The sequence below is a fragment of the Dama dama genome, chromosome 7 (assembly GCF_033118175.1).
Source record: "Dama dama isolate Ldn47 chromosome 7, ASM3311817v1, whole genome shotgun sequence".
NCBI classification, from domain to species: Eukaryota; Metazoa; Chordata; class Mammalia; order Artiodactyla; family Cervidae; genus Dama; species Dama dama.
The window spans coordinates 28,441,462-28,468,951 of record NC_083687.1 but is presented as its reverse complement, the minus strand read 5'-3'; the positions used below and the strand labels follow the sequence as shown (position 1 = coordinate 28,468,951).

The window sequence follows — 27,490 nt, the reverse complement described above, 5'->3', positions numbered from 1 at the left end:
CTGGGGAGGAATCTCTCTCAAGCTTCTCTCGTAGCAGCTAATATTTTGTTAGCAATCTTGGACATTCCTTGTCTGTTGAATCAGACTTCAAACTTTACATGGCATTCTCCTTGTGCCTATGTCGATGTCTAAATCCCCGCCCCCCCCCCCTGCCCCTTTTTAAGGTCAACAGTCTCACTGTATTAGGGATGCACATCTTTAATCATACCTGCAATGACCTTATTTCCAAACAAAGTCACATTCTGAGGGATTGGACGTTAGGGCTTTCAATACTTGAATTTAAGAGAGGTGGTGAGGGAGATATAGCTTAACACATAACCTAGAGTATATTCAGAAGGAAATGGGAATCAGAGAAATACATCCAGTTTTTATATAATTAGTTTGAGAAATTTATGAAAGATAGAAGAGTATAAAGGAGGATCTAGAGTTGGTAGCAAATTGTATTGTTTTGATTTTTAAGGTGGAGGAAATTTTGAAAAACATAAGATTCGTGGGAAAAAGCTTGTGGAAAGTCTGAGAGGAACAACTGCAAGATCGAAGTCCAGAGAGCACGGTACAGAATAAATGGAGATAAAGATGGGTTGGTGTTCCCTGTGAAGAAAGGGAAATACTTCTCTTAATAACACAGTGAGAGAGGAGTAATGGAGAGGTAGAGATTCAGATTTGTTACATTTATTATTGCAAAGATGAGGTAATTGTCTTCTAATTGAGTATTGTTATTAATAATTTTCATAGTGAGAACACAGTCATACATTGAGTATAAGGTGGGAGTAGATTTGGAAGTTGAATGAAGGTAGATTTTTTAATGAATGAGAGGATTACTTGATAGTGCTGGTGTCCAAGTTGTGATAGGTAATCACACATGTAAAGAGGAACAGTCTGCTCACATGTGTGGATTTGTATAGCATGTTTAACTGCCAGTATGAGAGATGGGTAATTAGATTTATCCATATTTGGAGTTTTTTTTCAAGTACATGTGATATAAGGGCAATGAGGCCAGGGATCTTTACTCACTCTTAAGATAATACTTAAAATTATTAACCATGGTACCCACAAAGAAGAGGATAGGAAGTAAAGTCAAGAGGGGCTGAGGATTCAGGAGAAATTGAAAGACCCTAAATGAGACTGACACACTGGAGTAGCTGAGCAAGCAAGTACAGGACTTTACACTTCTGTTTCATCTGAATATTCAACTGTGGATGTCATCTGCTACCATCCTTAAAGGCAGCATGCTTGAGATAGTACTGGATTCAGTCACAATAGACAAAAATACAACATACAAATGATTTAAAGATACAAAATTTGTTTCTTACTGGAAGTAATTCAGAAAGTGAGAATATAGTAGTCTCATAAAGCTGTCAAAACTCTAGATTTATTCTATTAGTATCTTCTTTTCTGTCTGTATGATATTACATGATCAGAGATGTTCTTAGAGATCCATCCATCATGCCACGTTCTGGCCATTCAAATAGAGAAAAGAAGAAAATCACATAGTTTTCCTTTAAGAACACATTCCAGAGATCATACTGAATGTTGTTGTTTAGTCGACAAGTCGTGTCCAACTTTTTGCAAGCCCACAGACTACAGCACACTAGGCTTCCTTGTCCCTCACCATCTACCAGAGTTTGCCCAAGTTCATGTCCATTGAATTGGTGGTGCCATCCAACTGCTTCATCCTCTGTCAACTTCTTTTCCTTCTGCCCTCAATCTTTACCAGGATCAGGGTCTTTTCCAAAGAGTCATACAGCATAATTCATCTTAAAATGCACTGCTCATAATTTAGTCACATTCAGCAGGGGATGCCAGGAATACTAATCTTTGTACTAGGCTGTCATAGGCAGAGTGAGAAGAAGAGGGATCTATAACTTAGGAAGAAGGGAGAAGTAATATGGGAGACAACCATCAGTCTGTGTATCAGAGCTTCAACTTAGGATAAATCAGTAAAGGAGGAAGAAAAGTATAAATTTGTGTCTAGTGGGAAGAATTATAATCATCGTGGAAGGTTAGGCATATGAATTACAGCATCATTGTGTTCTCCTCCATCTGGACAATGATCAGAGGACCTGAGTCAGAGGACCAAAGTCTAAAAAGTGGTCTTAGGACACCATAAAATTTTTGTTTGGAAAATGTGAATATGTGGGATTCATCTGTCATGTTATAGAAAGATACATCTCCAGCCTCATAATCCAGGAATACTCCCACCCTACAGGGTTTTTCTTTTAGAATAAGAGAAGTTTCTGGGGATGTGAGGCCCCAGTACACCCCATCATAGAGCCTAATGGCCCAGAAACCATTCTGTGGTGACATTGTGACCCTCCCATTCCTTGCTACATTATTCCTACAAACTCCCAGGTCCCAGGAATGTGTGTTCTGAACCTCCACCTCCCAGAAGTATCTCCCTGAGCTGACATGCAGCTGACCAAGCACACAGGGAAGGGAGACAAATCTCTGTGAGCAGCTGGGAAGTTCCTGACATGGTTCTTGCCAGGTTACTCTTCTCCCCTCTTCAGACAGAAAGAGCGCAGGATGGGCAGTGGCTGAATCCAGAGTCAGATTTACTGCAAAGACAAGAGATCATCAGATTTCTGGGAGGGTCTCAGTAGGCTTAGGCAAGAGTCTCCCTTCTATGAGGGCTCCTCTGGCCCTGGAAAGATCCAGTTCACCTCCCCACCACAACCCAACTCCCCATCTTCCCTGGGACTAGCCCACAAGGAGCTGGGTCTGTCTTGAATCATTACAGACTCACCAGTCTGGAACTCTTCTTTCCTCCAATCTGCAAAAAGCAAATGAACATAAGAATCCACCATCTAACAGACAGAGCTTCCTGTCTGTCCAGAATACTATGGTAAAATACTTCTTAATCGAAGAATAACAGCAACCAAAAAAGATAGGAAAAACCAACCTCTTTTTATATACTTGAACCTCTTTTTACAAGATGTTAAATTATGTATGACTTGAAGACCTGTGCCAACGCTATGCTCTCCTCATTCAAAACTCATATAGGAAAAATATTTGTAATCTATTTAGGATGTTTGAAAGGAAATACAGGATATAATGGGCCTGAAAAAATTTCTTATTGTTCACTTTAGATTCTTCAGATTTTAGTAGATGATAACCATTCTACCTTCACTCAAAACACAATGTTATAGGCAACTATAAATAATAAAACTATTAAAATGTAATGTTCTAAACCCATTATTATCTGTTAGAATAATGAGTAATCTACTGAATTCATGGAATAAAGCCTTGGAGTTTCCTTAATTTTCAGCAAAGCATTTTGCACACAGTAGGTGTTCATTTAAAATATCTTTGATAATAGAATTTTCTTCATCAGAGTCCATGTTGCTCACCAGCATATAATGGTATTTCCCTTCATGCTGCAAAAGAACAAAATAGAAAAAACTTAAGTTTTGTTCTTGCATGTCTTCTTTCATTGTCTTTTTTGCTATATTAAAAGCAAATATAAGAAATATTTGTCTTTGTTCTATTTCTTCTACTGAATCCTTTGAACTTTCTCTTTTTATCCTATATCCTCATATTCCAATTTTTAAACATGGTGATAAAATTATCAGGTGAAGGGTAGATAGAAATTGAGAAAAAACAAAGGTGGCAGGGATAGAAGCATGAAGGAAGGAGCATAGACAGTAGGAAGGAACAAACAAACTAAAGGGAGAGGAATTACATGCTGAGTGATCAGTAGTTGCTTCACTTCAGAGGGAATTTTTTGAAAGCATTGATATTTATAAAGATAATGCTTCCAGTGCTGTTTTGCTTACACTAAGCATTTTTTAAAAAAATATTTTTGCATTCTATCCCACTAGGGTAAGGGCAGAACCTAAGAAAAACAGAACAGTAAAGGTGTCTGAGAGATAATCATTACTCACCAGACTTGAATTGAGCCTTCTTCTTCTCTGAAAGAAAATACAAAATCATGCATGTATATATAAACAGATGTTCTTAACATCATAAAGAAGATGCAAGTAACACCATACATCACTCAATATTTGTGTCTGAAACTTGCTAAGTAATGTCCATTTCAAAAGCAAAGAAAGAAATGTGTGAAGTTCATTCCATCTGGAAACTTCACTATAATTTGAAGAGTATAATCAGATATGAAAGGGCATGAAGATTTAATAATTCTTGTAGTGGGTTACTAAAAATAATGTAGAATTACTTTAGAAGATAGCCATAGAATTTACATGTAAATTACCAATGAAGTTTGTTTGAGTGACTGAAAAATGCATGTTCAAGACCCTGAAGGAAGAGAAATTTTTGAACTAGCTATTAAATAGTTAAAATAAAAAAGAATAAACAGTAGTAATTTTGCTTGGATAGAAAAAATGATGCAAATTCATGTAAAAATATTTATATACTTTAGATTACTGGAGATTATGGTCAAGCAAAGTGTATCAAGATTACCTGATATTAGTATATGCAAAGTGTTTGAAAGATCAACAAAGGAGGAATTTATTCAGCAGCTTTGGAGTCTGAACACTATTCTTAATTTGAAAGAATGTAATATATATAAAATATGGGGACTCCATCTCAGAGCACATGAGAAAAAACTGAAGTTAAAATAAGCTTTCTATTGAATGGAAATAACCACATTCTTTTTAGCCTAATCCTTTGATCATACCATTTTTTTTTTTTTTTCCCATCAACCTTATAATGAAGTCATGGTAATCTCCAGGAACATAAGGTAAAAAGGAAAGAATAAAACCTTAGTTCAGTTCATTTCAGTCGCTCAGTCATGTCCGACTCTTTGCGACTCCATGAATTGCAGCATGCCAGGCCTCCCTGTCCATCACCAACTCCAGGAGTCAACCCAAACCCATGTCCATCCAGTCGGTGATGCCATCCAGCCATCTCATCCTCTGTCATACCCTTCTCCTCCTGCCGCCAATCTGTCGCAGCATTAGGATCTTTTCCAGTGAGTCAACTCTTCGCATGAGGTGGCCAAAGTATTGGAGTTTCAGCTTCAACATCAGTCCTTCCAATGAATACCCAGGACTGATCTCCTATAGGATGGACTGGTTGGATCTCCTTCAGTCCAAGGGACTCTCAAGAGTCTTCTCCAACACCACAGTTCAAAGCATCAATTCTTCGGCACTCAGCTTTCTTCACAGTCCAACACTCACATCCATACATGACCACTGGAAATACCACAGCCTTGACTAGGCGGACTTTTGTTGGCAAAGTAATGTCTATGCTTTTAAATATGCTATCCAGGATGGTCATAACTTTCCTTCCATGGTAATCACCAGGAAGATGAAATAAAAAGGAAAGAATAAAAGCTAGAGGAGGGAATTAAGATACTTAATATAGGATGAGTTCATGAAGACAAAAAGAAACTGGAGAAGGTAATGCGAAATTCACAAGAAGGCAAAGGAAAGCGGCGGTGTGTAAGTGGTGAATGTCACAAGAGGAAAAATATATCTAGAAAATAAATCTATTTTAAAAAGTCATAAAACTTACCAATTTCCCTCTTGAGTTGTTCTGAAACATATAATGGAAAAGCTCATGTAAATTTCAAGGAAAAACAATACAGAATATAAAATAAGAGGAAAAATATATCTAGGAATAAATATTTTTTTTAATTTATTTTTATTATTATTATATATTTTTTTTTCCAGTGGGTTTTGTCATACATTGATATGAATCAGCCATGGATTTACATGTATTCCCAATCCCGAAGTCATGAAACGTACCATTTTCCTTGGTGCATTGTTCTGGAAAATATAATGGAAACACTCATGTCAATTTCAAGGAAAACCAATATAGAAAATAAAATAAAAGGAGAAATATATCTAGGAAATAATTCTTTTAAAGAGTCATAAAACTTAACATTTTCTCCTGTGAGTTGCTCTGAGAAAATAATGGAAAAATCATGTCAATTTCAAAGAAAACTTATATACAAAATAAAATAAGAGGAGAAATATATCTAGGAAATACATTTTTGAAAAATGCCATAAAACTTACCATTTTTTTTCTTGAGTTGTTCTGAAAAATATAATGGAAAAACTCATGTCAATTTCAAGGAAAAACAAAACAGAATTTAAAACATGGGGAAAAAATCACTAGTAAATAAATCTTTTAAAGAGAGTCATAAATTGACCATTTTCTTTTGTGAATCGTTCTGGAAAATATAATGGAAAAATGCATGTCCATTTCAAGGAAAACCAATATTGAAAATAAAATGAGAGGAGAAATACATCTAGGAAATAAATCTCTTAAAAAGAGTCATAAAACTTACCATTTTCTCTCATGAGTTGTGCTGAAAAATATAATGGAAAAACTCACATCAATTTCAAGGAAAACCAAAATGGGATATAAAATAAGTGGAAAAAATTAATCTAAGAAGTAAATCTTTTTTAAAAAATCATAAATCTTACCATTTTCTCTCGTGAGTTGTTCTGAAAAAATAATGGAAAAATCATGCCAATTTCAAGGAAAACTAACATAGAGAATAAAATAAGAGCAAACATATATCTAGGAAATAAATCTTTATAAAAAAATCATAAAACTTACCATATTCTTTTGTGAATTGTTTTGAAATTATAATGGAAAAACTTATGTAAGTTTCAAAGAAAACCGATACAGAGTATAAAATAAGAGCAAAAATATATCTAGGAAATAAATCTTTTTTAAAATTTCATAAAACTTACCTTTTTCTTTTGTGAATTGTTCTGAGAAATATAATGGAAAATCTCATGTCAATTCAAGGAAAACCAATACAGAAAATAAAATAAAAGGAAAAATATATCTAGGAAATAAATCTTATTAAAAAAGTCATAAAACTTACCAATTCCCTTCCTGAGTTGTTCTGAAGCATACAATGGAAAAACTCTTGTAAATTTCAAGGAAAGGCAATACAGAAAATAAAATAAGAGGAAAATATATCTAGGAAATGAATCTTTTAAAAAAAAGTGATAAAACTTACCATTTTCTTTCCTGAGTTCTGAAAAATATAATGGAAAAACTCATGTAAATTTCAAAGAAAAAGTATAATTTATGAAAGTGGAATTAAAATTCCCCTGATCAGTGAATAGATAAGATGTATGTAATCAGAAAAAAAACCAAAGAAACAAAAAGTCCTGAAAAATACCAAGGACACAATATTTTTATCTTGGGAAGAATGGAAGATTTGTTCTTGCAGAGAAAAAAATCTTACCTGATATTTTGGTATGCAAAGAATATTGCTCACCATGAAGCCATCAGAACCCAAGAGGAGATTCAGAATGGAGAAAAACAGTATACTGGCCCAGTATTTATGATGCACATCAAAGGAATAATTTCAGTGAGCCCAGACACTTGTATCTTACCAGACATAGAAAGGCATTAACATCATGAACTTGAGATGCCTGTTTTGTTTCTTTTTTAAAATTATTCTCAGAGATAATCTTGATGTGTTCCTATTACAGTTCACCCCAGTAAAAACTCCAAGATATCTTGAATCCTTTCTTACCTCTCTGGAAGAGTTCCTCAGAACTCTCTGAGATCCTGTCTCCCAGGTTGTAGTCCTGAGTAAGGTCCCCAGATAAAACATAGCTTGAAACTTTTAGCTTGTGCATTTGTTTTTCAGTAAAAAATTTTGGTTTGGTGACCAACAAAGGAACCGAAAACATACTTCTCCCCTTCACCTGAACTCCATGACATCTCAAAACTTATTACTGGACACTTCATTGCACTCCAGAGAGAAGAAACCCAGGTCCACCCACCAGAACACCGACACAAGCTTCCCTAACCAGAAAACCTTCACAAGTCACCTGTCCAACCCCACCCACAGCAGGGAACCTCCACAAAAAAGAAGAACCACCAACTGCCAGAATACAGAAAGGCCACCCCAAACACAGCAATATAAACAAGATGAAAAGGCAGAGAAATACCCAGCATGTAAAGGAACAGGATACATGCTCACCAAACCAAACAAAAGAGGAAGAGATAGGGACTCTACCTGATAAAGAATTCCAAATAATGATAGTGAAAATGATCCAAAATCTTGAAAGGAAATTGGAGTTACAGATATATAGCCTGGAGACAAGGATTGAGAAGATGCAGGAAAGGTTTAACAAAGACCTAGATGAAATAAAAAAGAGTCAATATATAATGAATAATGCAATAAATGAGATAAAAAACATTCTGGAGGGAATCTACAGTAGAATAATGGAGGCAGAAGATAGGATAAGTGAGGTAGAAGACAGAATGGTAGAAATAAGTGAAACAGAGAGGGAAAAAGAAAAAAGAATTAAAAGAAATGAGGACCACCTCAGATACCTCTGGGACAATGTTAAATGCCCCAACATTACAATCATAGGAGTGCTAGTAGAGAACAAAAAGAGACCATGAGAAAATACTTGAGGAGATAATAGTTGAAAACTTCCCTAAAATGGGGAAGGAAATAATCACCCAAGTTCAAGAAACCCAGAGAGTCCCAAACAGGATAAACCCAAGGTGAAACACTCCAAGATATATATTAATCAAATTAACAAAGATCAAACACAAAGAACAAACATTAAAAGCAGCAAGGGAGAAACAACAAATAACACACAAGGGGATGCCCATAAGGATAACAGCTGATGTTTCAACAGAAACTCTTCAGGCCAGAAGGGAATGGCAGGACATACTTAAAGTGATGAAGGAAAATAACCTACAGCATAGATTACTGTATCCAGCAAGGATCACATTCAAATATGGAGGAGAAATAAAAAGCTTTACAGACAAGCAAAAGCTGACAGAATTCAGCACCACGAAACCAGCTATCCAACAGATGCTAAAGGATCTTCTCTAGACAGGAAACACTGAAAAGGTGTATAAACTCAAACCCCAAAACAATAAAGAAAATGGCAACAGGATCATACTGATCAATAATTACCTTAAATGTAAATGGGTTGAATGTCCCAACCAAAATACAAAGACTGGCTGAATGGATACAAAAGCAAGACCCGTATATATGTTGTCTACAAGAGACCCACCTCAAAACAAGGGATGCATACAGACTGAAAGTGAAGGGCTGGAAAAATATATGGAGACCAAATAGAGACCAAAAGAAAGCAGGAGTAGCAATACTCATATCAGATAAAATAGACTTTAAAACAAACGCTGTGAAAAGAGACAAAGAAGGACACTACATCATGATCAAAGGATCAAACCAAGAAGAAGATATAAGAATCATAAATATACATGCACCCAAAATAGGAGCACAACAATATGTAAGACAAATGCTAACAAGTATGAAAGGGGAAATTAATAATAACACAATAGTAGTGGGAATTTTTAATACTCAACTCACACCTATGGATAGATCAAGTAAACAATTAACAAGGAAACACAAATTTGAAATGATACAGTATACCAGTTAGACCTAATTGATATCTATAGGACATTTCACCCCAAAACAATGAATTTCACCTTTTTCTCAAGCGCACACGGAACCGTCTCCAGGATAGATCACACCCTGGGTCATAAATCTAATCTAGATAAATTCAAAAAAATTGAAATCATTCTAAGTATCTTTTCTGACCACAATACAGTAAGATTAGATGTCAATTACAGAAGAAAAACTATTAAAAATTGCAACATATGGAGGCTGAACAACACATTGCTGAATAACCAACAAATCATAGAAGAAATTAAAAAAGGAATCAAAATATGCATAGAAATGAATGAAAATGAAAACACAACCCCAAACCTATGGGACACTATAAAAGCAGTGCTAAGGGGGAGGTTCATAGCTATAAAGGCTTACCTCAAGAAACAAGAAAAAAGTCAAATAAATAACCTAACTCTACACCCAAAGCAACAGGAAAAGGAAGAAATGAAGAACCCCGGGGTTAGTAGAAGGAAAGAAATCTTTAAAATTAGGGCAGAAATAAATGCAAAAGAAGCAAAAGAGACCATAGCAAAAATCAACAAAACCAAAACCTGGTTCTTTGAGAAGGTAAATAAAATTGACAAGCCATTAGCCAGACTCATCAAGAAACAAAGGGAGAAGAATCAAATCAACAAAATTAGAAATGAAAATGGAGAGATCACAAGAGACAACACAGAAATGCAAAGGATCAGAAGATACTATTATCAGCAACTATATGCAAATAAAATGGACAACTTGGAAGAAATGAACAAATTCTTCGAAAAGTACAACTTTCCAAAATTGAACCAAGAAGAAATAGAAAATCTCAACAGACACATCACAAGCACGGAAATTGAAACTGTAATCAGAAACCTTCCAACAAACAAAAGCCCAGAACCAGACAGCTTCAGAGCTGAATTCTACTAAAAATTTCGAGAAGAACTAATACCTATCCTACTGAAACTCTTCCAGATAATTGCAGAGGAAGGTAAACTTCCAAACTCATTCTATGAGTCCACCATCACCTTAATACCAAAACCTGAAAAGATTCCACAAAAAAAGAAAACTATAGGCCAATATCACTGATGAACAGAGATGCAAAAATCCTTAACCAAATTCTAGCAAACAGAATCCAACAACATATTGAAAAGATCATACATCATGACCAAGTGAGCTTTATCCCAGGGATGCAAGGATTCTTCAATATCTGCAAATCAATCAGTGTGATACACCACATTAACAAACTGAAAAATAAAAGCCATATGATTATCTCAATAGATGCAGAGAAGGTCTTTGACAAAATTCAACATCCATTTATGCTAAAATCCGTCCAGAAAGCAGCAATAGAAGGAACATACCTCAATATTATAAAAGCTATATATGACAAACCCTCAGCAAAAATTATCCTCAATGGTGAAATATTGAAAGCATTTCCCCTAAAGTCAGGAGAAAGACAAGGGTGCCCACTGTCACCACTACTATTCAATATAGTTTTGGAAGTTTTGGCCACAGCAATCAGAGCAGAAAAAGAAATAAAAGGAATCCAGACTGGAAAAGAAGTAAAACTCTCACTGTTTGCAGATGACATGATCCTCTACATAAAAAACCCTAAAGACTTCACCAGAAAATTACTAGACCTAATCAATGAATACAGTAAAGTTGCAGGATATAAAATTAACACACAGAAATCTCTTGCTTTCCTATACAACAATAATGAGAAAACAGAAAGAGAAATTAAGGAAGCAATTCCATTCACCATTGCAACGAAAAGAATAAAATACTTGGGAATAAATCCACATAAAGAAACAAAAGACCTATATATAGAGAACTGTAAAACACTGATGAAAGAAATCAAAGAGGACACAAATAGATGGAGACATATACCGTGTTCATGGATCGGAAGAATCAATATAGTGAAAATGAGTATACTACCCAAAGCAATCTATAGATTCAACACAATCCCTATCAAGCTACCAATGGTATTCTTGAGAACTAGAACAAATAATTTCACAATTTGTATGGAAATACAAAAAACCTTGAATAGCCAAAGTAATCCTGAGAAAGAAGAATGGAACTGGAAGAATCAACCTGCCCGACTTCAGATTGTACTACAAAGCCACAGTCATCAAGACAGTGTGGTCCTGGCACAAAGACAGAAATATAGATCAATGGAACAAAATAGAAAGCCCAGAGATAAATCCACACACCTACAAACACCTTATTTTGACAAAGGAGGCATGAATATACAATGGAGAAAAGACAATTTCTTTTACAAGTGGTCCTGGGAAAACCAATCAACCACTTGTAAAAGAATGAAACTAGAACACTTTGTAACACCATACACAAAAATAAACTCAAAATGGATTAAAGATCTAAATGTAAGGCCAGAAACTATAAAACTGCTAGAGGAGAACATAGGTAAGACACTCTCCGACATAAACCACAGCAGGATCCTCTATGACCCACCTCCCAGAATATTGGAAATAAATGCAAAAATAAACAAATGGGACCCAATTAAACTTAAAAGCTTCTGCACAACAAAGAAAACTATAAGCAAGGTGAAAAGACAGCCTTCAGAATGGGAGAAAATAATAGCAAATGAAGCAATGGACAAAGAATTAACCTCAAAAATATACAAGCAACTCCTGCAGCTCAATTCCAAAAAAATAAAAGACCCAATCAAAAAGTGGGCCAAAGAATTAAACAGACATTTCTCCAAAGAAGACATACAGATGGCTAACAAACACATGAAAAGATGCTCAACAGCATCAATCATTATCAGAAAAATGCAAATCAAAACCACAATGAGGTACCATTACACGCCAGTCAGGATGGCTGCTATCCAAAAGTCTACAAGCAATAAATGCTGGAGAAGTTGTGGAGAAAAGGGAACCCTCTTACACTGTTGGTGGGAATGCAAACTAATACAGCCTCTCTGGAGAACAGTGTGGAGATTCCTTAAAAAACTAGAAAGAGAACTGCCATATGACCCAGCAATCCTGCTGCTGGGCATACACGATGAGGAAACCAGAATTGAAAGAGACACATGTACCCCAATGTTCATCACTGAACTGTTTATAATAGCCAGGACATGGAAACAACCTAGATGTCCAAGAGCAGACGAATGGGTAAGAAAGCTGTGGTACATATACACAATGGAATATTAGTCCGCCATTAAAAAGACTACATTTGAATCAGTTTTAATGAGGTGGATGAAACTGTAGCCTATTATACAGAGTGAAGTAAGCCAGAAAGAAAAACACCAATACAGTTTCCTATTGCATATGTATGGTATTTAGAAAATGGTAATGATAACCCTGTATGCGAGACAGCAAAATATACATAGATGTATTGAAGAGTCTCTTGGACTCTGTGGGAGAGGGTGAGGGTGGGATGATATGGGAGAATGGCATTGAAACATGTAAATTATCATATGTGAAACAAATCACCAGTCCAGGTTCGATGCATGATACACTGCTCGGGGCTGGTGCACTCTGATGAACAAGAGGGATGGGATGGGGTGGGAGATGGGAGAGGGGTTCAGGATAGGGAAGACATGTACACCCATGGTGGATTCAAGTCAACGTATGTCAGAACCAATACAATATTGTAAAGTAAAATAAATTAATTAGTTAATTTTAAAATAAAATGAAAAATAAAAAAGACCTTGCTTGATGGATCATCTATTTAGAATTCTGACTTTAAAGGAAAAAAAAAAAAACAAAAAAACTCCTCCAAGGGGGAACTTGTACTTTTGTCCTTTTGTCTTTGAGATGTAAAATTTCTACCTCTTCTTCTCAGATTATTTCCTGTGTTTTGAGAGTGTGTTCTCTGCATACCAAGGTAACATATGGTCTACATTTGGCAGCCAGTGAAATAGACTAAGATTCTCAGCAACCTTTTTTTCCGGTTATGCCAACTCTTTGCAGGATATAGTCAATGGGGTCACAAAGAGTCAGCCATGACTGAGCAGCTCTCAGCAGAGATGCTGTCCTTCTTGGGCTTAGCTGGATATCTAATTTTGGATTCCTAATTTTGCCTTCTTGGCACAACCCCTATATCAACCACCAGAGGAGATATTTCAGAATCCCTAGAGCTAAAATCAGATAGCCATTCAGACTTTAACACCCTTAAGCAAGCCATTATCTCAGCCCCAGCTCTAACACATTCTGACCTTTCTTGTCCCTTTATACTCTACACTACTGAGAGACACAAATTGCCCTAGGAGTTTTGGGACAAAATCAGCCCCCCCATACCCCCCACATCAACCCTATCACTTATCTATGAAAGCAATTAGATACCACAATTCAAGGATGGCCAGCCTGTCTATGTGCTCTGGTAGCAGCTGCACTCCTTCTTCAGGAAAGTAAAAAACTTACTTTTGAAGCACCCACTGTCATTCGTTCACCACATGACTTAAGGACTTACTTTCTCACAAATCGATGACCCTTCTCTCTCTTTTACACATCCAACTAATTCATGACACCCTTCTTGAATCTCCCAAGTTCTTCTTTGAATGATGTCCTACACTTAACTTTGCCACACTTATCCCTAATTTTTCTGAGTCCCCCATCCATAATTGCAAAGAGGAGTTAGAATACCCGATGCCCTATTTCTCCCACATTTCCTCAGCCCCTTTAAATAACCCTGATTTTACTAGTTATACTGATGGCAGCTCCTCTACATCAGAAGGAAAAAAAAAGATAGTTGCATATGCAGTTGTCTGAAATTATTGATTCCCAACCCATCCCCTCAGGAACCTCTTTTGAAAAGATAGAGCTTTTTGCACTAACTAGAGCACTTACCATCATAGCTAACAAGAGAGCAAACGTATACACTGATTCTAAATATACTTTCCACATCATACGCTCACATGCTGCCATCTTGAAGCAATGAGGGCTCCTAGTTATTAAAGGCTCTCCCATAACTAACACCCCATTTATACTCCAGCTTTTAAATGCAGGTAACATGCCAACTGAAGTAGGCATCAAATATTGTCCAGGTCACCAGGTGACCTCAGACCCCATTAAACAGGGCAACAATGCCACAGACAGAGAAGCAAAATAAGCCTCACTCCCATCACCTGCTCAACAACTCATGGTAATCCCCAACAGAAAGCCTCTTTCCTTCCCTGAAGAAAAGCCATGATTATTACAAGAGGGAGCACAACCACAAGGATAGAGGTTACAAAAACAGAGCCGCTATCTCCTCCCGAAATCTCGTGGCCACATAGATTCTTATGGACATTCATCAGGCCCTCCACACTCATCAGGCCCTACTCATAGGCACTAAACCTCTTTATCATCTCTTAAGACCTCTTATCACCTATCCTAACCTTTCACTCCTACAACAAATCACTCAGTCTTGCATTATCTGCTCCTCTCCCAACACATCAGGCCCAATGCCATATCCCAGGGGAGGACTGGTAAATTGACTTCACTCTCATGCTTCCAACATGAAAAATAAAACTCATGCTTACTCTAGTAGACACTTCTTCAGGGTGGATTGAGGCTTTGACTATGAGATCAGAAACTGACTCAGAGCTAACACAGTTTCTCATATGAGAAATCATCCCTTGTTTTGGCCTCCCACTCTCCCTCCAATCTGATAATGGCCAGCTTTTACCTCCCAAATCACTCAACAAATAGCCCAATTCCTTGGCATAACCCGGAAACTATATATTCCTTAGAGACCCCAATCCTCAGGAAAAGTAGAGAAGGCAAAGTCTATTCTCACAACACATGTAATTTAACACATGTAAAAAAAAAAAAAAAAAGAGAGCAGAAATTTAAAATCCTTCTGTAGTTGACTCCATAAGTCAAGTTGACCAAAGTGTAAAGGTAATGTTCCACAGGACATCTTGTAATCAGAGTTACTATTGTATTATATCCCACCATCTCCAACTCCAATTCCTGGACCAAAGTAGCAAAGACATATAATGACTCAAGGAGAGGAGGTAGAATAGGGCTACAAAGGCAAACAATATCAATTGTTCATCTTTCAGTGGACCTTCTTTTATTAGGGTGGAGGGAACCAAGCACACATACATGAGTCACATTTTAGCAAGTTATAAAGAGGTCTACAATAGTGTCCCTCAGTCTAAAATTGTATCTGTAACTAGTTTTATGAAGTCTGCTCAGTATAAAGAAGAGGTGTGTTGCTAAGTTCATTAAACTTGTAAACAAAAAATGATTGGAAACCATCATTAGCAAAACAAAGTTGCTAAATTTTGGATTTTTTTAGTACTGTATTATGAAAAAATCTTTTAGATGTATTGTAGGACTCTAGTTTCTCATGTCATTCACATAACAATTTACATTGAGAATTGTGTTGCATACTTCCTTAAATTAAAAGTCCTTCTACCAAAATAAGTATAAATTGCTAAATTAATAATGATGTCAGAATAAAAATGAAGGAAAAGATGGAACAATTAGTACAGTATGAAAGAAAATAAAGCCAAGGAATGCCATGTAAATGTTTGCATTTAGGGTACTTGGGTGTTATGATCAAGGTCAGTGGAAGAGGGAGTCTCAGCCTCACACTGGAACCATGAAGGATATCTGAGTTTACATAGTCCTTAAAAGGACCATAGACCAAGAAGCTTCACTCAGAAAGAATGGAGTTTTGGCTCATCTCCTATGATTTGGGGAGGTATCGATTGCATAATAATGGCCTTTGAACTTTGAATATATAACAAATGTACTAACAATGGATAGTTTTCTGAAAATAAGAACAGAATGTAATCATGTACCCAACAGTTTCTTCTTTTTTGTTTTATAAAATGCACACTGAAACTCTGGAAAGACTACAGAGTAGAAGGCAGTGGTTATAGGGAAGGAACATCTGTTTTGAAAAAATAAAGGGATGGAAAAGAACGACAGTAGAGGGTAGGAAAACAGAAATGGAGACAACTTAATATAGATGATGTTTATGAAGCAAAATAACAGACATTGAGGGGTAGGGTATGTCAAAGATGGCATATAGATAAAAGGAATAGGAAAGACTGTGAGGAAGCAGTCACTTAGAGGCTTATTGGAGTATAAATGTTGTCAGAGAAATTTACCAAAATTCAAACCCTGATTAGAAAAATAAAGTAAAAAGGTCCATATAAGTGTTAGAGAACAGAAAAAGAAGGAAAATATAAATTTAATGCCAATTCATATGCAGTGTTAAATGCAGCAGGATGCGGGCCAACCCACAAAATACACACACTCATGCAAACACACACACACACACACACACACACACACACACACACACATGTACACAGAGCAGTTGAAAGTTACCTTTTCCAGGAGAATATTGGTTAAGAATGTAAAAGAAGAAACAATGAATTTACTTAGGAAAAATATCTGGGACAGTTGTAATAAAAAATGTTTCTGACATGGTTTTATGTAATTTTTGCAAAGAATTTCTTTAAAAAATGAAAAGGATAAAAATGAGTGAACTTTCTCAATTGGAAAAAAATCATTATTTCTTCCAATTATTATCTTATGAAAATTATGTTGATACCATTCAAATTGTTTAACTTTCTAATTAGTTGGAAGTTAACCTTCATAAGTTCCTTGACTGCTACTAAATACAGAGTTATTGCTTATTATTTTACTAGCACTAGCTGTACATAGTAGCCACACTCACTGAATTAAAGGAGTCTGAACCACTGCTAATAGACAAAATACCAAGTTAGGTTCCTGGGTGCTTGTTTTCACAAAATTTTATACAACTGAGTCAACTATAACTTTTAAAACATAGATTAATATTTCAATTGATGGCTAAATGAAGTTCATCTTAATTAAATCACATGAAAGAAAGGAAATGATGCTCTAGACATAGCATATGGGGATTGAAATAAAATGACTGGGCATATGTGGGAGAAACTTTCACATTAGTTCCTGAGAATGCCAATATGTTAGAAATGCATGATTAATAAAATTTACACAGCAGAAAGGGTCTGTTTAAGCCAGTTAAAGCAAAGTGACAAAGACGTGATAACTGGGGAAATTGAACGAGAAATAAAGATGGTAAATTTCACTTGAAAAGACAAAATAATGAGACAAAACTACACAAAAGTATGTATAGAGACTTAAAGACAAAGGTACCAGAAAAGAATGAATCCATGACTAGGTAAGCAAGGAAGATGCCTTTACATTGGAAACTTGACCTTTTTCTCTTCACATAAAAAAGGAAAAAGAACTCAAAATGCACTTAAAGTGATAATCCAATGTGAGGAAGAAAAAGGAAAAATTGGAAAAACTCCCATACTTTACTCTGTGGTTCAAACATGACCTAATTTTTTGTAAGATTTGAAGACTTTTCTAGAAATCAGAGAAAAGATTGTTTTACTTTCATTCACCCTTTGATGTTAAAGGAATCAAGACAAGAAATGACACTGTGGAAGGAGATAGAATAGAACTTCCTCTTGGATAAACAATGTCTGTCATTGGTCCTATATTAAACCTTCTACATTTTTCAGAATAAATTGGGGACTCACAGCTTTGAACAAGAGAATAGCTTAAAAAGAGGTGAGGAAGCAGAGAGAAAAGGCATTCATTTTTCAGAAACAATGTATAACAATAGTCATATGAATCCTGCTACATGCATTAAAGAAATATATTCCTAAATTCCATTCTCTTTGAAGATAAAATTGTAATAGAAAATTTAGTTAGAAGGATGTTAAGTTTAAAATAACTCTATTAATGTGATATAAACAAAGAAAACAGCAATGAAAACTGCAACAAAGAAATTGGCTACATCTGATGGGAAGAGAACAGAAATATGGAATGCTTTTGTAGCTTACTCCAAGTTTCAAAATGACCAATATTTTTTAAATTGGAGGCAAATATTCCCAAAGGACGCCTTGTCAAACAGGGGCAAAGGTATATCACACACACACACACACACACACACACACATGCACACCACCTGATGCAAAAGTTATAGAGATGGAAAATGACACTATGAGGTAGAAGAAGATTTCCTCTGGGATAAACAATATGTATCAATCATACATGTTTCACTGGTCTTTCTCCTTTTTTTCAGAATACAATCCAAACATGCACACATACATGAGTGCTTAAAGTGCTTAAGAAATCATGAGGGAGCCTACAACAAAAGCTCCCATCTAGCTAAAACTCTATCGATAGCAGTAGTCTTATGAAGTCCTTCATGCATTAAAGAGATGTATTCCTTAGTTCCATCTAATCTGTATCCCAAAATATAATTGAAAAATCTCTGTAAAAGGAAGGTTGTTAAGCTTTTAATGGTTATAATATTGTTTTGTTAAAAAGTATATATATATATATATATATATATATATATATATTTATGAGTATCCTAGAACTCTAGCCTCTCATGTCATTCATACAAAATTTCAAAATGGAGAAATATGTTATAAACAATCTTGCTCAATATATAAAGTCCTTCCACTTTAAAGTTATTGCAAACACTTAAAAGTTATTGCAGTGCAATAAATGAATACTTATGTCAATAAAATGCAAGAAAAAGACAATAAAATTCCTATGGTTTGAGAGAAAATTAAGCCGAAAGTGGTATGTAAAGTATCTGTGCCTGAGAGAAGACTCCAGTGAATGGTCTAGGGCATTGAACACTTGACCCTACAGACCACACTGGATCTATAAGGTACACCTGAATTTGCACAGTCTTTGAAAGGATAAGACTTGGAAAAAACTCAGTCAGCAAATATAGAGTCTGGTCTTAAAGTTTGGAGAGGTATCAGTGGCATATTAAAGACTCCTTGAACTTTGAATACATGACAGAAACCCTAAGTTATGGAAAGAGTACCAGAAAATAAATACAGAATGTAAACCACATGCCCATCGGACTCATCCCCTTCATCTCACAAAATTCGTAGTGAAACTGACAAGGCTCTGGATGAGAGAAGAAGACAGGGTATATAGGGAGGGAATATAGGAAATGAAACAAGAAGCACTGAGAAAGAATCAGGTTAGGGTAATAGATAGAAAAAATTTAATGTGACAGAAGTCCATAAACAAAAACATTGAGGAGAGAAGAGTAAAGAGTAAGATAAAGTGTGAATGAAATTTGGGCATATAGATAAAAAGAATGGGAATGTGAAAAGAACCAAGAAAGTAGTTGTTTAAAGCTTATTGGAATAAAAATGTTTTCAGGGAAATTTATCTATTTTTTTCCAAAGATTAAAGGAAAAATTAAAAGAAAACCCACAGGTAAGTATAGAGGGCTTAAAGCACCAGGGAAATTCAAATTTAGTGAAAAATTCACATAAAATGTAATAAGATTTAAACACGTGCAAACACATACACAAACGTGCTGATATGCAGAATGTGCCAAAGTTTCTGACAGCTTCCTTTGGTCTTGATCAAAAATTAAAGGAAGAAAAGGAACAATCTTGCTGACTCGAGGAAAAATTTCAGGCATATTAGTAGTGGTGTGTACCTTGCAAAAATGTTCTTGAATTATTTGGACACTTCATGGGCTGTTATGGTTTGGTAGATTACCTTTAATAAATTCTTTGGCTGCTACTAAATATACATTATTAAGTCTCACAATTATTGTAGCTATGTTGCATAAAGCATCCACAAACAGTGAATTAGAGAATACTGGACTGCTTCAAGAGGAAAATGCAGGGATTGGTTCTTAGGAACCTCTATTCATACTTTGTTAAGCAATGATGACATGATTTTCTTTCTGGTGAACTGCTATTTTAGCCCATGGCAAAATGAAGCTCATCTTATCGTCACTGCCTTTTCAGAAAAAAAAAAGTAAACATGTGTCCATGAAAACAGAATTGGTTAAAAAGAGATGAGGAACTAAGGAGAAAAAGAATCACTCATTTGTTCAAAGTAGAGTATGTAGCAGTGCCTGAATGCATTAAAGAGGTAATCTGATTTTTCTCTGCAAATAAAAATACACTGAAAAATGTCATTAGAAAATAGGATATTTAAATTTTAATGGATAATTTTGCATCTTATGGGAAAATTTTTTGAAAGCATTAAAGACTATAGTTTGTTGCTTCATTCACATAAAATATTCAAGTTAAGAGATATGTATTATTTTTAAAGTTCCTAACAATACCAAATCTTTCCACAAATATTTGAAGTACTTGCAGTTGACCAAATTGACAGTTGTGTTAATAAAAGTAAGGAACAATGAATTAAAATTCTTCTCTTCAGATATAAAACAAATTGGAGGGGAAAATGAAGAAAAGTATTTTAATACTTGGAGTAGTAGAATTTAGGGCAGTGTAAGAATGACCCTCAAGTTTACTTGTAACCAATGAATGATTTCAGATATAATTTAGGCTTTGAAAGACCAGAAAAGAGAGTACCATGGAGAAGTCAACAAGCAAAACATTGCCTTAGACTGGCAGAGATCTGGATAGTGCAAGGCAAGGATGGTATATTGACTGAAAACTGGTATATGGTTAAGACATCAGGAAAGCAAGCATTTTAAAGTCTTTTGGGAATAAAGGGATGTCAAAGATCCTTTGGACATGGGTTATCTCCTCTCCGCCGCTCCCAGTGCTGCGTCAGGAGCGGTGGCTGAGAGGAAGACCTCACGTCCAAGCTAAGGAGCAGCGGCTGTGCTTTACTGGAGCAGCCATGAAGGAACACCCCATGTCCAAGGTAAGAGAAACCCCACTAAGACGGTAAGCGCTGAGAGAGGGCATCGGAGGGCAGAAAGACTGAAATCACAATCAGAGAAAACTAGCCAATCTGATCACATGGACCACAGCCTTGTCTGACTCAATGAAACTAAGCCATGTTGTGTAGGGCCACCCAATATGGACGGATCATGGTGGAGAGTTCTGACAAAATGTGTTCCACTGGAAAAGGGAATGGCAAACCACTTCAATATTCTTGGCTTGGGAGCCCCATGAATGGTATGAAGAGGCAAAACGATAGGACCCTGAAAGATGAACTCCCCAGGTGGGTAGAGGCCCAATATGCTACTGGAGATCAGTGGAGGAAGAACTCTAGAAAGAATGAATAGATGGAGCCAAAGCAAAAACAACACCAACTTGTGGGTGTGACTGGTGATAGAAGCAAGGTCCGATGTTGTAAAGAGCAATATTGCATAGGAACCTGGAATGTTACGTCCATGAATCAAGGCAAATTGGAACTGGTCAAGGAGTGGTCAAAGGAAATGGCAAGAGTGAACATTGGCATTCTAGGAATCGGTGAACTAAAATGGACTGGAACAGGTGAATTTAACTCAGATGACCTTTATATCTACTACTGTGGGCAAGAATCCCTTAGAAGAAATGGAGTAGCCATAATAGTCAACAAAAGAGTCTGAAATGCAGTACTTAGATGCAATCTCAAAAATGACAGAATGATCTCTGTTCGTTTCCCAGGTAAACCATTCAATATCACAATAATGCAAGTCTATGCCCCAACCAGTAATGCTGAAGAAGCTGAAGTTGAATGGTTCTATGAAGACCTACAAGATCTTTTAGAACTAACACCCCCCAAAAATGTCCTTTTCATTATAGGGGACTGGAATGCAAAAGTAGGAATTCAAGAAACACCTGGAGTAACAGGCAAATTTGGCCTTGGAGTACAGAATGAAGCACAGCAAAGGCTAATAGAGTTTTGCCATGAGAACGCATTGGTCATGGCAAACACCCTCTTCCAACAACACAAGAGAAGACTCTACACATGGACATTACCAGATGGTCAACACCAAAATCAGATTGATTATATTCTTTGAAGCCAATGATGGGGAAGCTCTATACAGTCAGCAAAAACAAGACTGGGAGCTGACTGTGGCCCAGATAATGAACTCCTTACTGCAAAATTCAGACTTAAATTGAAGAAAGTGGGGAAAACCACAAGACCATTCAGGTATGACCTAAATCAAATCCTTTATGACTGTAAAGTATAAGTGAGAAATAGATTTAAGGGACTAGATCTGTTAGACAGAGTGCCTGATGAACTATGGATGGAGGTTCATGATATTGTACAGGAGACAGGGATCAAGACCATCATGAAGAAAAAAAATGCAAAAAGGCAAAATGGCTGTCTGAGGAGGCCTTACAAATACCTGTGAAGAGAAGAGAAGAGAAAAGGAAAGATATAATTATCTGAATGCAGAGTTCCAAAGCATAGCAAGGAGAGATAAGAAAGCCTTATCAGTGCAAAGAAATAGAGGAAAACAATAGAATGTGAAAGAATAGAGATCTCTTCAAGAAAATTAGAGATACCAAGGGAACATTTCACGCAAAGATGGGCTCAACAAAGGACAGAAATTGTATGGACCTAACAGAAACAGAAGATATTAAGAAGAGGTGGCAAGAATGCACAGAATAACTGTATAAAAAAGATCTTCATGACCCAGATAATCACAATGTTGTGATCACTCACCTAGAGCCAGACATTCTGGAATGTGAAATCAAGTGGGCCTTAGGAAGCATCACCATGAACAAAGCTAGTGGAGGTGATGGAATTCCAGCTGAGCTATTTCAAATCCTAAAAGATGATGCTGTGAAAGTGCTGCACGCCATATGCCAGCAAATTTGGAAAACTCAGTAGTGGCCACAGACCTGGAAAAGGTCAATTTTCATTCTAATCCCAAAGAAAGGCAATGCCAAAGAATGCTCAAACTACTGCACAATTGCAGTAATCTCACATGCTAGCAAAGTAATGCTCAAAATTCTCCAAGCCAGGCTTCAGCAATACGTGAACTGTGAACTTGCAGATGTTCAAGCTGGTTTTAGAAAAGGCAGAGGAACCAGAGATCAAATTGCCAACATCTGCTGGATCATCGAGAATGCAAGAGAGTTCCAGAAAAACATGTATTTCTGCTTTATTGACTATGCCAAAACCTTTGATTGTGTGGATCACAATAAACTGTGGAAAATTCTGAAAGAGATGGGAATACATGACCAGCAGACCTGCCTCTTGAGAAATCTGTATGCAGGTCAGGAAGCATAGATAGAACTGGACTTGGAATAACAGACGGGTTCCAAATAGGAAAAGGAGTAAGTCAAGGTTGTATACTGTCACCCTGTTTATTTAACTTATATGCAGAGTACATCATGAGAAACCCTGGGGTGGATGTAGTGCAAGCTGGAATCAAGATTGCTGGGAGAAATATCAATAACCTCAGATATGCAGATGACACCACCCTCATGGCAGAAAGTGAAGAAGAACTAAAGAGCCTCTTGATGAAAGTGAAAGAGGAGAGTGAAAAGTTAGCTTAAAACTCAACATTCAGAAAACTAAGATCATGGCATCCGGTCCCATCACTTCATGGCAAATAGATGAGGAAGCAGTTGAAACAGTGTCAGACTTTATTTTTTGTGGGCTCCAAAATCACTGCAGTGGTGATTGCAGTCATGAAATTAAAAGCTTACTCCTTGGAAAGAAAGTTATGACCAACCTAGACAGCATATTAAAAAGCAGAGACATTACTTTGTTAACAAAGGTCCATCGAGTCAAGGCTATTGTTTTTCCAGTAGTCATGTATGGATGTGAGAGTTGGACTATAAAGAAAGCTGATTGCTGAAGAATTGATGCTTTAGAACTGTGGTGTTGGAGAAGACTCTTGAGAGTCTCTTGGACTGCAAGGAGATCCAACCAGTCCATCCAAAGGAGATCAGTCCTGGGTGTTCATTGGAAGGAGTGATGTTGAAGCTGAAACCCCAATACTTTGGCCACCTCATGCGATGGGCTGACTCATTTGAAAAGACCCTGATGCTGGGAGGGATTGCGGGCAGGAGGAGAAGGGGACGACAGAGGATGAGATGGCTGGGTGGCATCACCGACTCAATCGGCATGTGTTTGGGTAAACTCAGGGATTGTGTGATGGACAGGGTGGCCTGGCGTGCTGCGATTCATGGGGTCACAAAGAGTCAGATACGAATGAGCAACTGAACTGAACTGATATTTCTTCTAAAACCAATAAATAAAATTTGGTTGCAAAGAAGATCATGTGTTATTCAAAGTGCAAGATAATGAAGAAAAAGGAGAAGATTGTTAATACTGAAAGAAAATATTGCCAAGATAATACTGGAAATATTATTATATCTGAAAATGTGTTCAGGCACAGTGGAAGAATGAGTATCAAGTTAACGGGCCAAGAAAAGAAAGAAAAATTTATACAGGCTGTGAGGAATCAATGAGTAGCCAAACTTTACTCACCTGTTAGTGGTCTTCTCTGATCTCTGCAGGTTTGGGGAAGTGTCATTGACCTAAATGTGGGCCCTAGATATTGGAATTAGGCAGAGGACCTAATTGTGATATGTTCTGACAAATAAAGAGAAGGAACACAGTTCCTGTCAACCTAATATCCTTAATTTCCTCACCTTTTAAGTAAGCCTATAACATTGCTTAAAAAAGAAATAAAGCTAATGTTAACAGGAAAGAAACGATATGGAATGGAATAAGGAGGCATTGAAATAGGTTTTTAGAAGTGGAAATTCATGAAGAGAACTCTCTATGGACAAATCTATAGCTAACATTTGGAGAGATAAAAGTAGACATACAAAAATAGTGCAATACAAAGAAAGTGTATGGATTAAGAGACTGGGAATGTCAAGGCCTCAAAAAACCACTTATGTAAATTAGGTTTGTGAGAAACCTGTTTAAGAATACTTATCATTTTCCCCCTAAGTTTCTTTAGAAAAATAAAATGAGAAGTTTAAGGGCAATGTCATGGAAATGGTACATTAGGAAACAAAATGTATTATAAAATTCATGTTTATTTCTTAACTATCTAAATGGAAATACACGAACATGCCCACACACATACACAGAGTGGCTGAGAGCTCACTTGGTTAAGAGACTATTCTCCCAAAAGGAATATGGGTAAAAAGTAAAAGTATTGTATTAATTGTGAAAAAAATTTTAAAATAATTCTAAAGTCTACATTTTAAAAATATTCACTAGCTATATTGAATATACTACTGCTGTTGCTTTTCAGCTTATTATGTCTAATTTGTCCCTGGGCTTTTACTCTATAAATGGAGTCAACTTCATCAGTGCTATACAGTGCAACAGAGATTGCAACAACAGGACAAATCACAGAAGCACCTATGTGGGAAATTGACTGGCAAGTAAATATGGCACACAGCCATTGAAAGGACATAAAAATGAGATAAAATCATACAAGAATGTGTGTACTGACTCTGAGGAAGATGATGATCGAGCATCGAAGGCAAACTTACAAGAGAAAAATGAAGCTATGACTAGGTACACTGGGAAATATGTTAACAAGATTTGCCTTTTTTTTTTTTGCTTAACACTTGCTGACAAAATCAAAGGCACAAATAGATGATCCATGCCTAAAGAAGTAACCTTTTAGGAATGGTGGAGGACAATATTTTCCAACACTGCCATATTTTTCTGTGGAGTTCTAACCAACATACATTTATAAATATTTGAACCATGAGAGCCTATTTCAAAGCCTATTTCAGCAATTAGAGGGAAATGAGTAGTACATCTTCTATGCCTGAGTTCCGAAAAGAATAAGATTGAAAATGACACCAAGCAAACAGGTAGTATAGCTCACCCTTAGTGATAAAAATCATATCAGTAGTAGGTCTTGCCTTAAGCCATTTCTTTTTCAGAACACATAGACAGCAAACAAAAACTCATTTGCAAGAGAGGTACTTGAGAAGACATGAGGAGGACAGAGTTCCTCTGTCCACAAATCTACCCTGTAACTATCATCATTTAACTCCTGTCAAATATGTTAATTTGATATATTCCTGAGTTGAATTATCTTTGAAATAAAAGTTATTACTGAAAATTGTCATTAAAGGATATTAAAATTGTTAAAATTTTATCCTCTTGTAGGAAAACATAATTCTCAGTGACTTCCCAGGTAATAATTTCTTTATCTTTCACATCAAAAGTCAAGGAGGAAAAGAGAATAATATAAACAATGGACCATTTCCTGAGATATAAATTTCTTCTGCAATCATTAGCAGAATTCAGATTGCCATGATGAGCTGTCATTCACAATATAAAACAAAAAGCATAAAAAGATGATTACTATTCTTGGAAGAAAAAATCTAAAAATAATATTGGAAATATTCTTAAAACTAGGAGTGTTTGGGTAATGTACTCAAGGACATGGAAGAATGTGTCTCAAGTTTATGAATGATGGAAAGATAACAGAATTTGCACAGGCTTTGAAGGGACAATGCTTCCCTTGTAGCTCAGCTGGTAAAGAATCCACCTGTAATTCAGGAAACCCTGGTTTGATTCCTGTTTTGGTAAGATCCCCTGGAAAAGCGAACAGCTACCCACTCCAGTATTCTGGCCTGGAGAATTTCATGGACTATCCATGGAGTTGCACAGAGTTGGACACAACTGAGTGACTTTCACTCACTTTCACTTTGAAGGGACAATGAATATGCAAATTTGACTCAGTCATTTTCTTTCATCACTGCAGGTTTGAGAAGGTCTCATTGACATAAATGTGGACCCATGAAATTAGATTTTCTTGAAAGTGCTAACTAGGGATATATCCTGGGAGATAAACAGAGTGGAGCCCAGTGCCTTTTACCTTAATTTTCTTAATTTCATCAATATCTTAGAGAACCTATAACAAGTCACTAAAAGGGTTTCCCTCATGGCTCAGACAGTAAAGAATTTGCCCACAATGTGGGAGACTTGGGTTGAATCCCAGGGTTGAGAAGGTCCCCTGGAGAAAGGAATGGCAACCCACTCCAGTATTCTTGACTGGAGAATTCCATGAACAGAGGAGTCTAGTAGACTATAGTCCACAGGATTGCAAAGAGTTGGGCACGAATGAGCGACTTTTACTTCAGTAAAATAGGAAAAAGCTAATGTTAATAGGACAAAAATTGTATGGATATACACTACTATATGGAAAATAGTCAACAAGGACTTACTCTATAGTACAGGAAACTCTACTTACCCTAATGTTTATTATATATCAAACGGGGAAAATTTGAAAAAAATAGATACATGTCTATATAAATGAATTACTTTCCTGTACACCTGAAATCACGATGGTGTGATCATTCAGTAGAGCCAGTCATCCTGGAATGAGAAATCAAGTGGGCCTTAGGAAGCATCACTATGAACAAAGCTAGTAGAGGTGACTGAATTCCAGTTGAGCTCCTTCAAATCCTAAAAGATGATGCTGTGAAAGTGCTGCATTCAATAT

At 36.3% G+C, this 27,490-nt stretch overlaps 1 protein-coding gene across 1 annotated transcript in view; it reads right to left on the bottom strand.

Annotated features, from left to right (window-relative positions):
* Positions 1 to 923: 923 nt before the first annotated feature.
* LOC133059608 (golgin subfamily A member 6-like protein 7) overlaps positions 924 to 27,490 on the bottom strand; it is a 61,543-nt gene continuing 34,976 nt past the window's right edge. The window contains exons 5-15 of the mRNA XM_061146961.1: positions 6,941 to 6,958; positions 6,803 to 6,823; positions 6,666 to 6,686; positions 6,393 to 6,413; positions 6,254 to 6,274; positions 5,980 to 6,000; positions 5,709 to 5,729; positions 5,476 to 5,496; positions 3,885 to 3,911; positions 3,351 to 3,377; positions 924 to 2,558 (exon numbers count right to left, since the gene is read on the bottom strand). Coding sequence (XP_061002944.1) covers positions 3,373 to 3,377; positions 3,885 to 3,911; positions 5,476 to 5,496; positions 5,709 to 5,729; positions 5,980 to 6,000; positions 6,254 to 6,274; positions 6,393 to 6,413; positions 6,666 to 6,686; positions 6,803 to 6,823; positions 6,941 to 6,958 — 197 coding nt within the window. The 3' untranslated portion in view covers positions 924 to 2,558; positions 3,351 to 3,372. The remainder of the gene's footprint in view (positions 2,559 to 3,350; positions 3,378 to 3,884; positions 3,912 to 5,475; positions 5,497 to 5,708; positions 5,730 to 5,979; positions 6,001 to 6,253; positions 6,275 to 6,392; positions 6,414 to 6,665; positions 6,687 to 6,802; positions 6,824 to 6,940; positions 6,959 to 27,490) is intronic.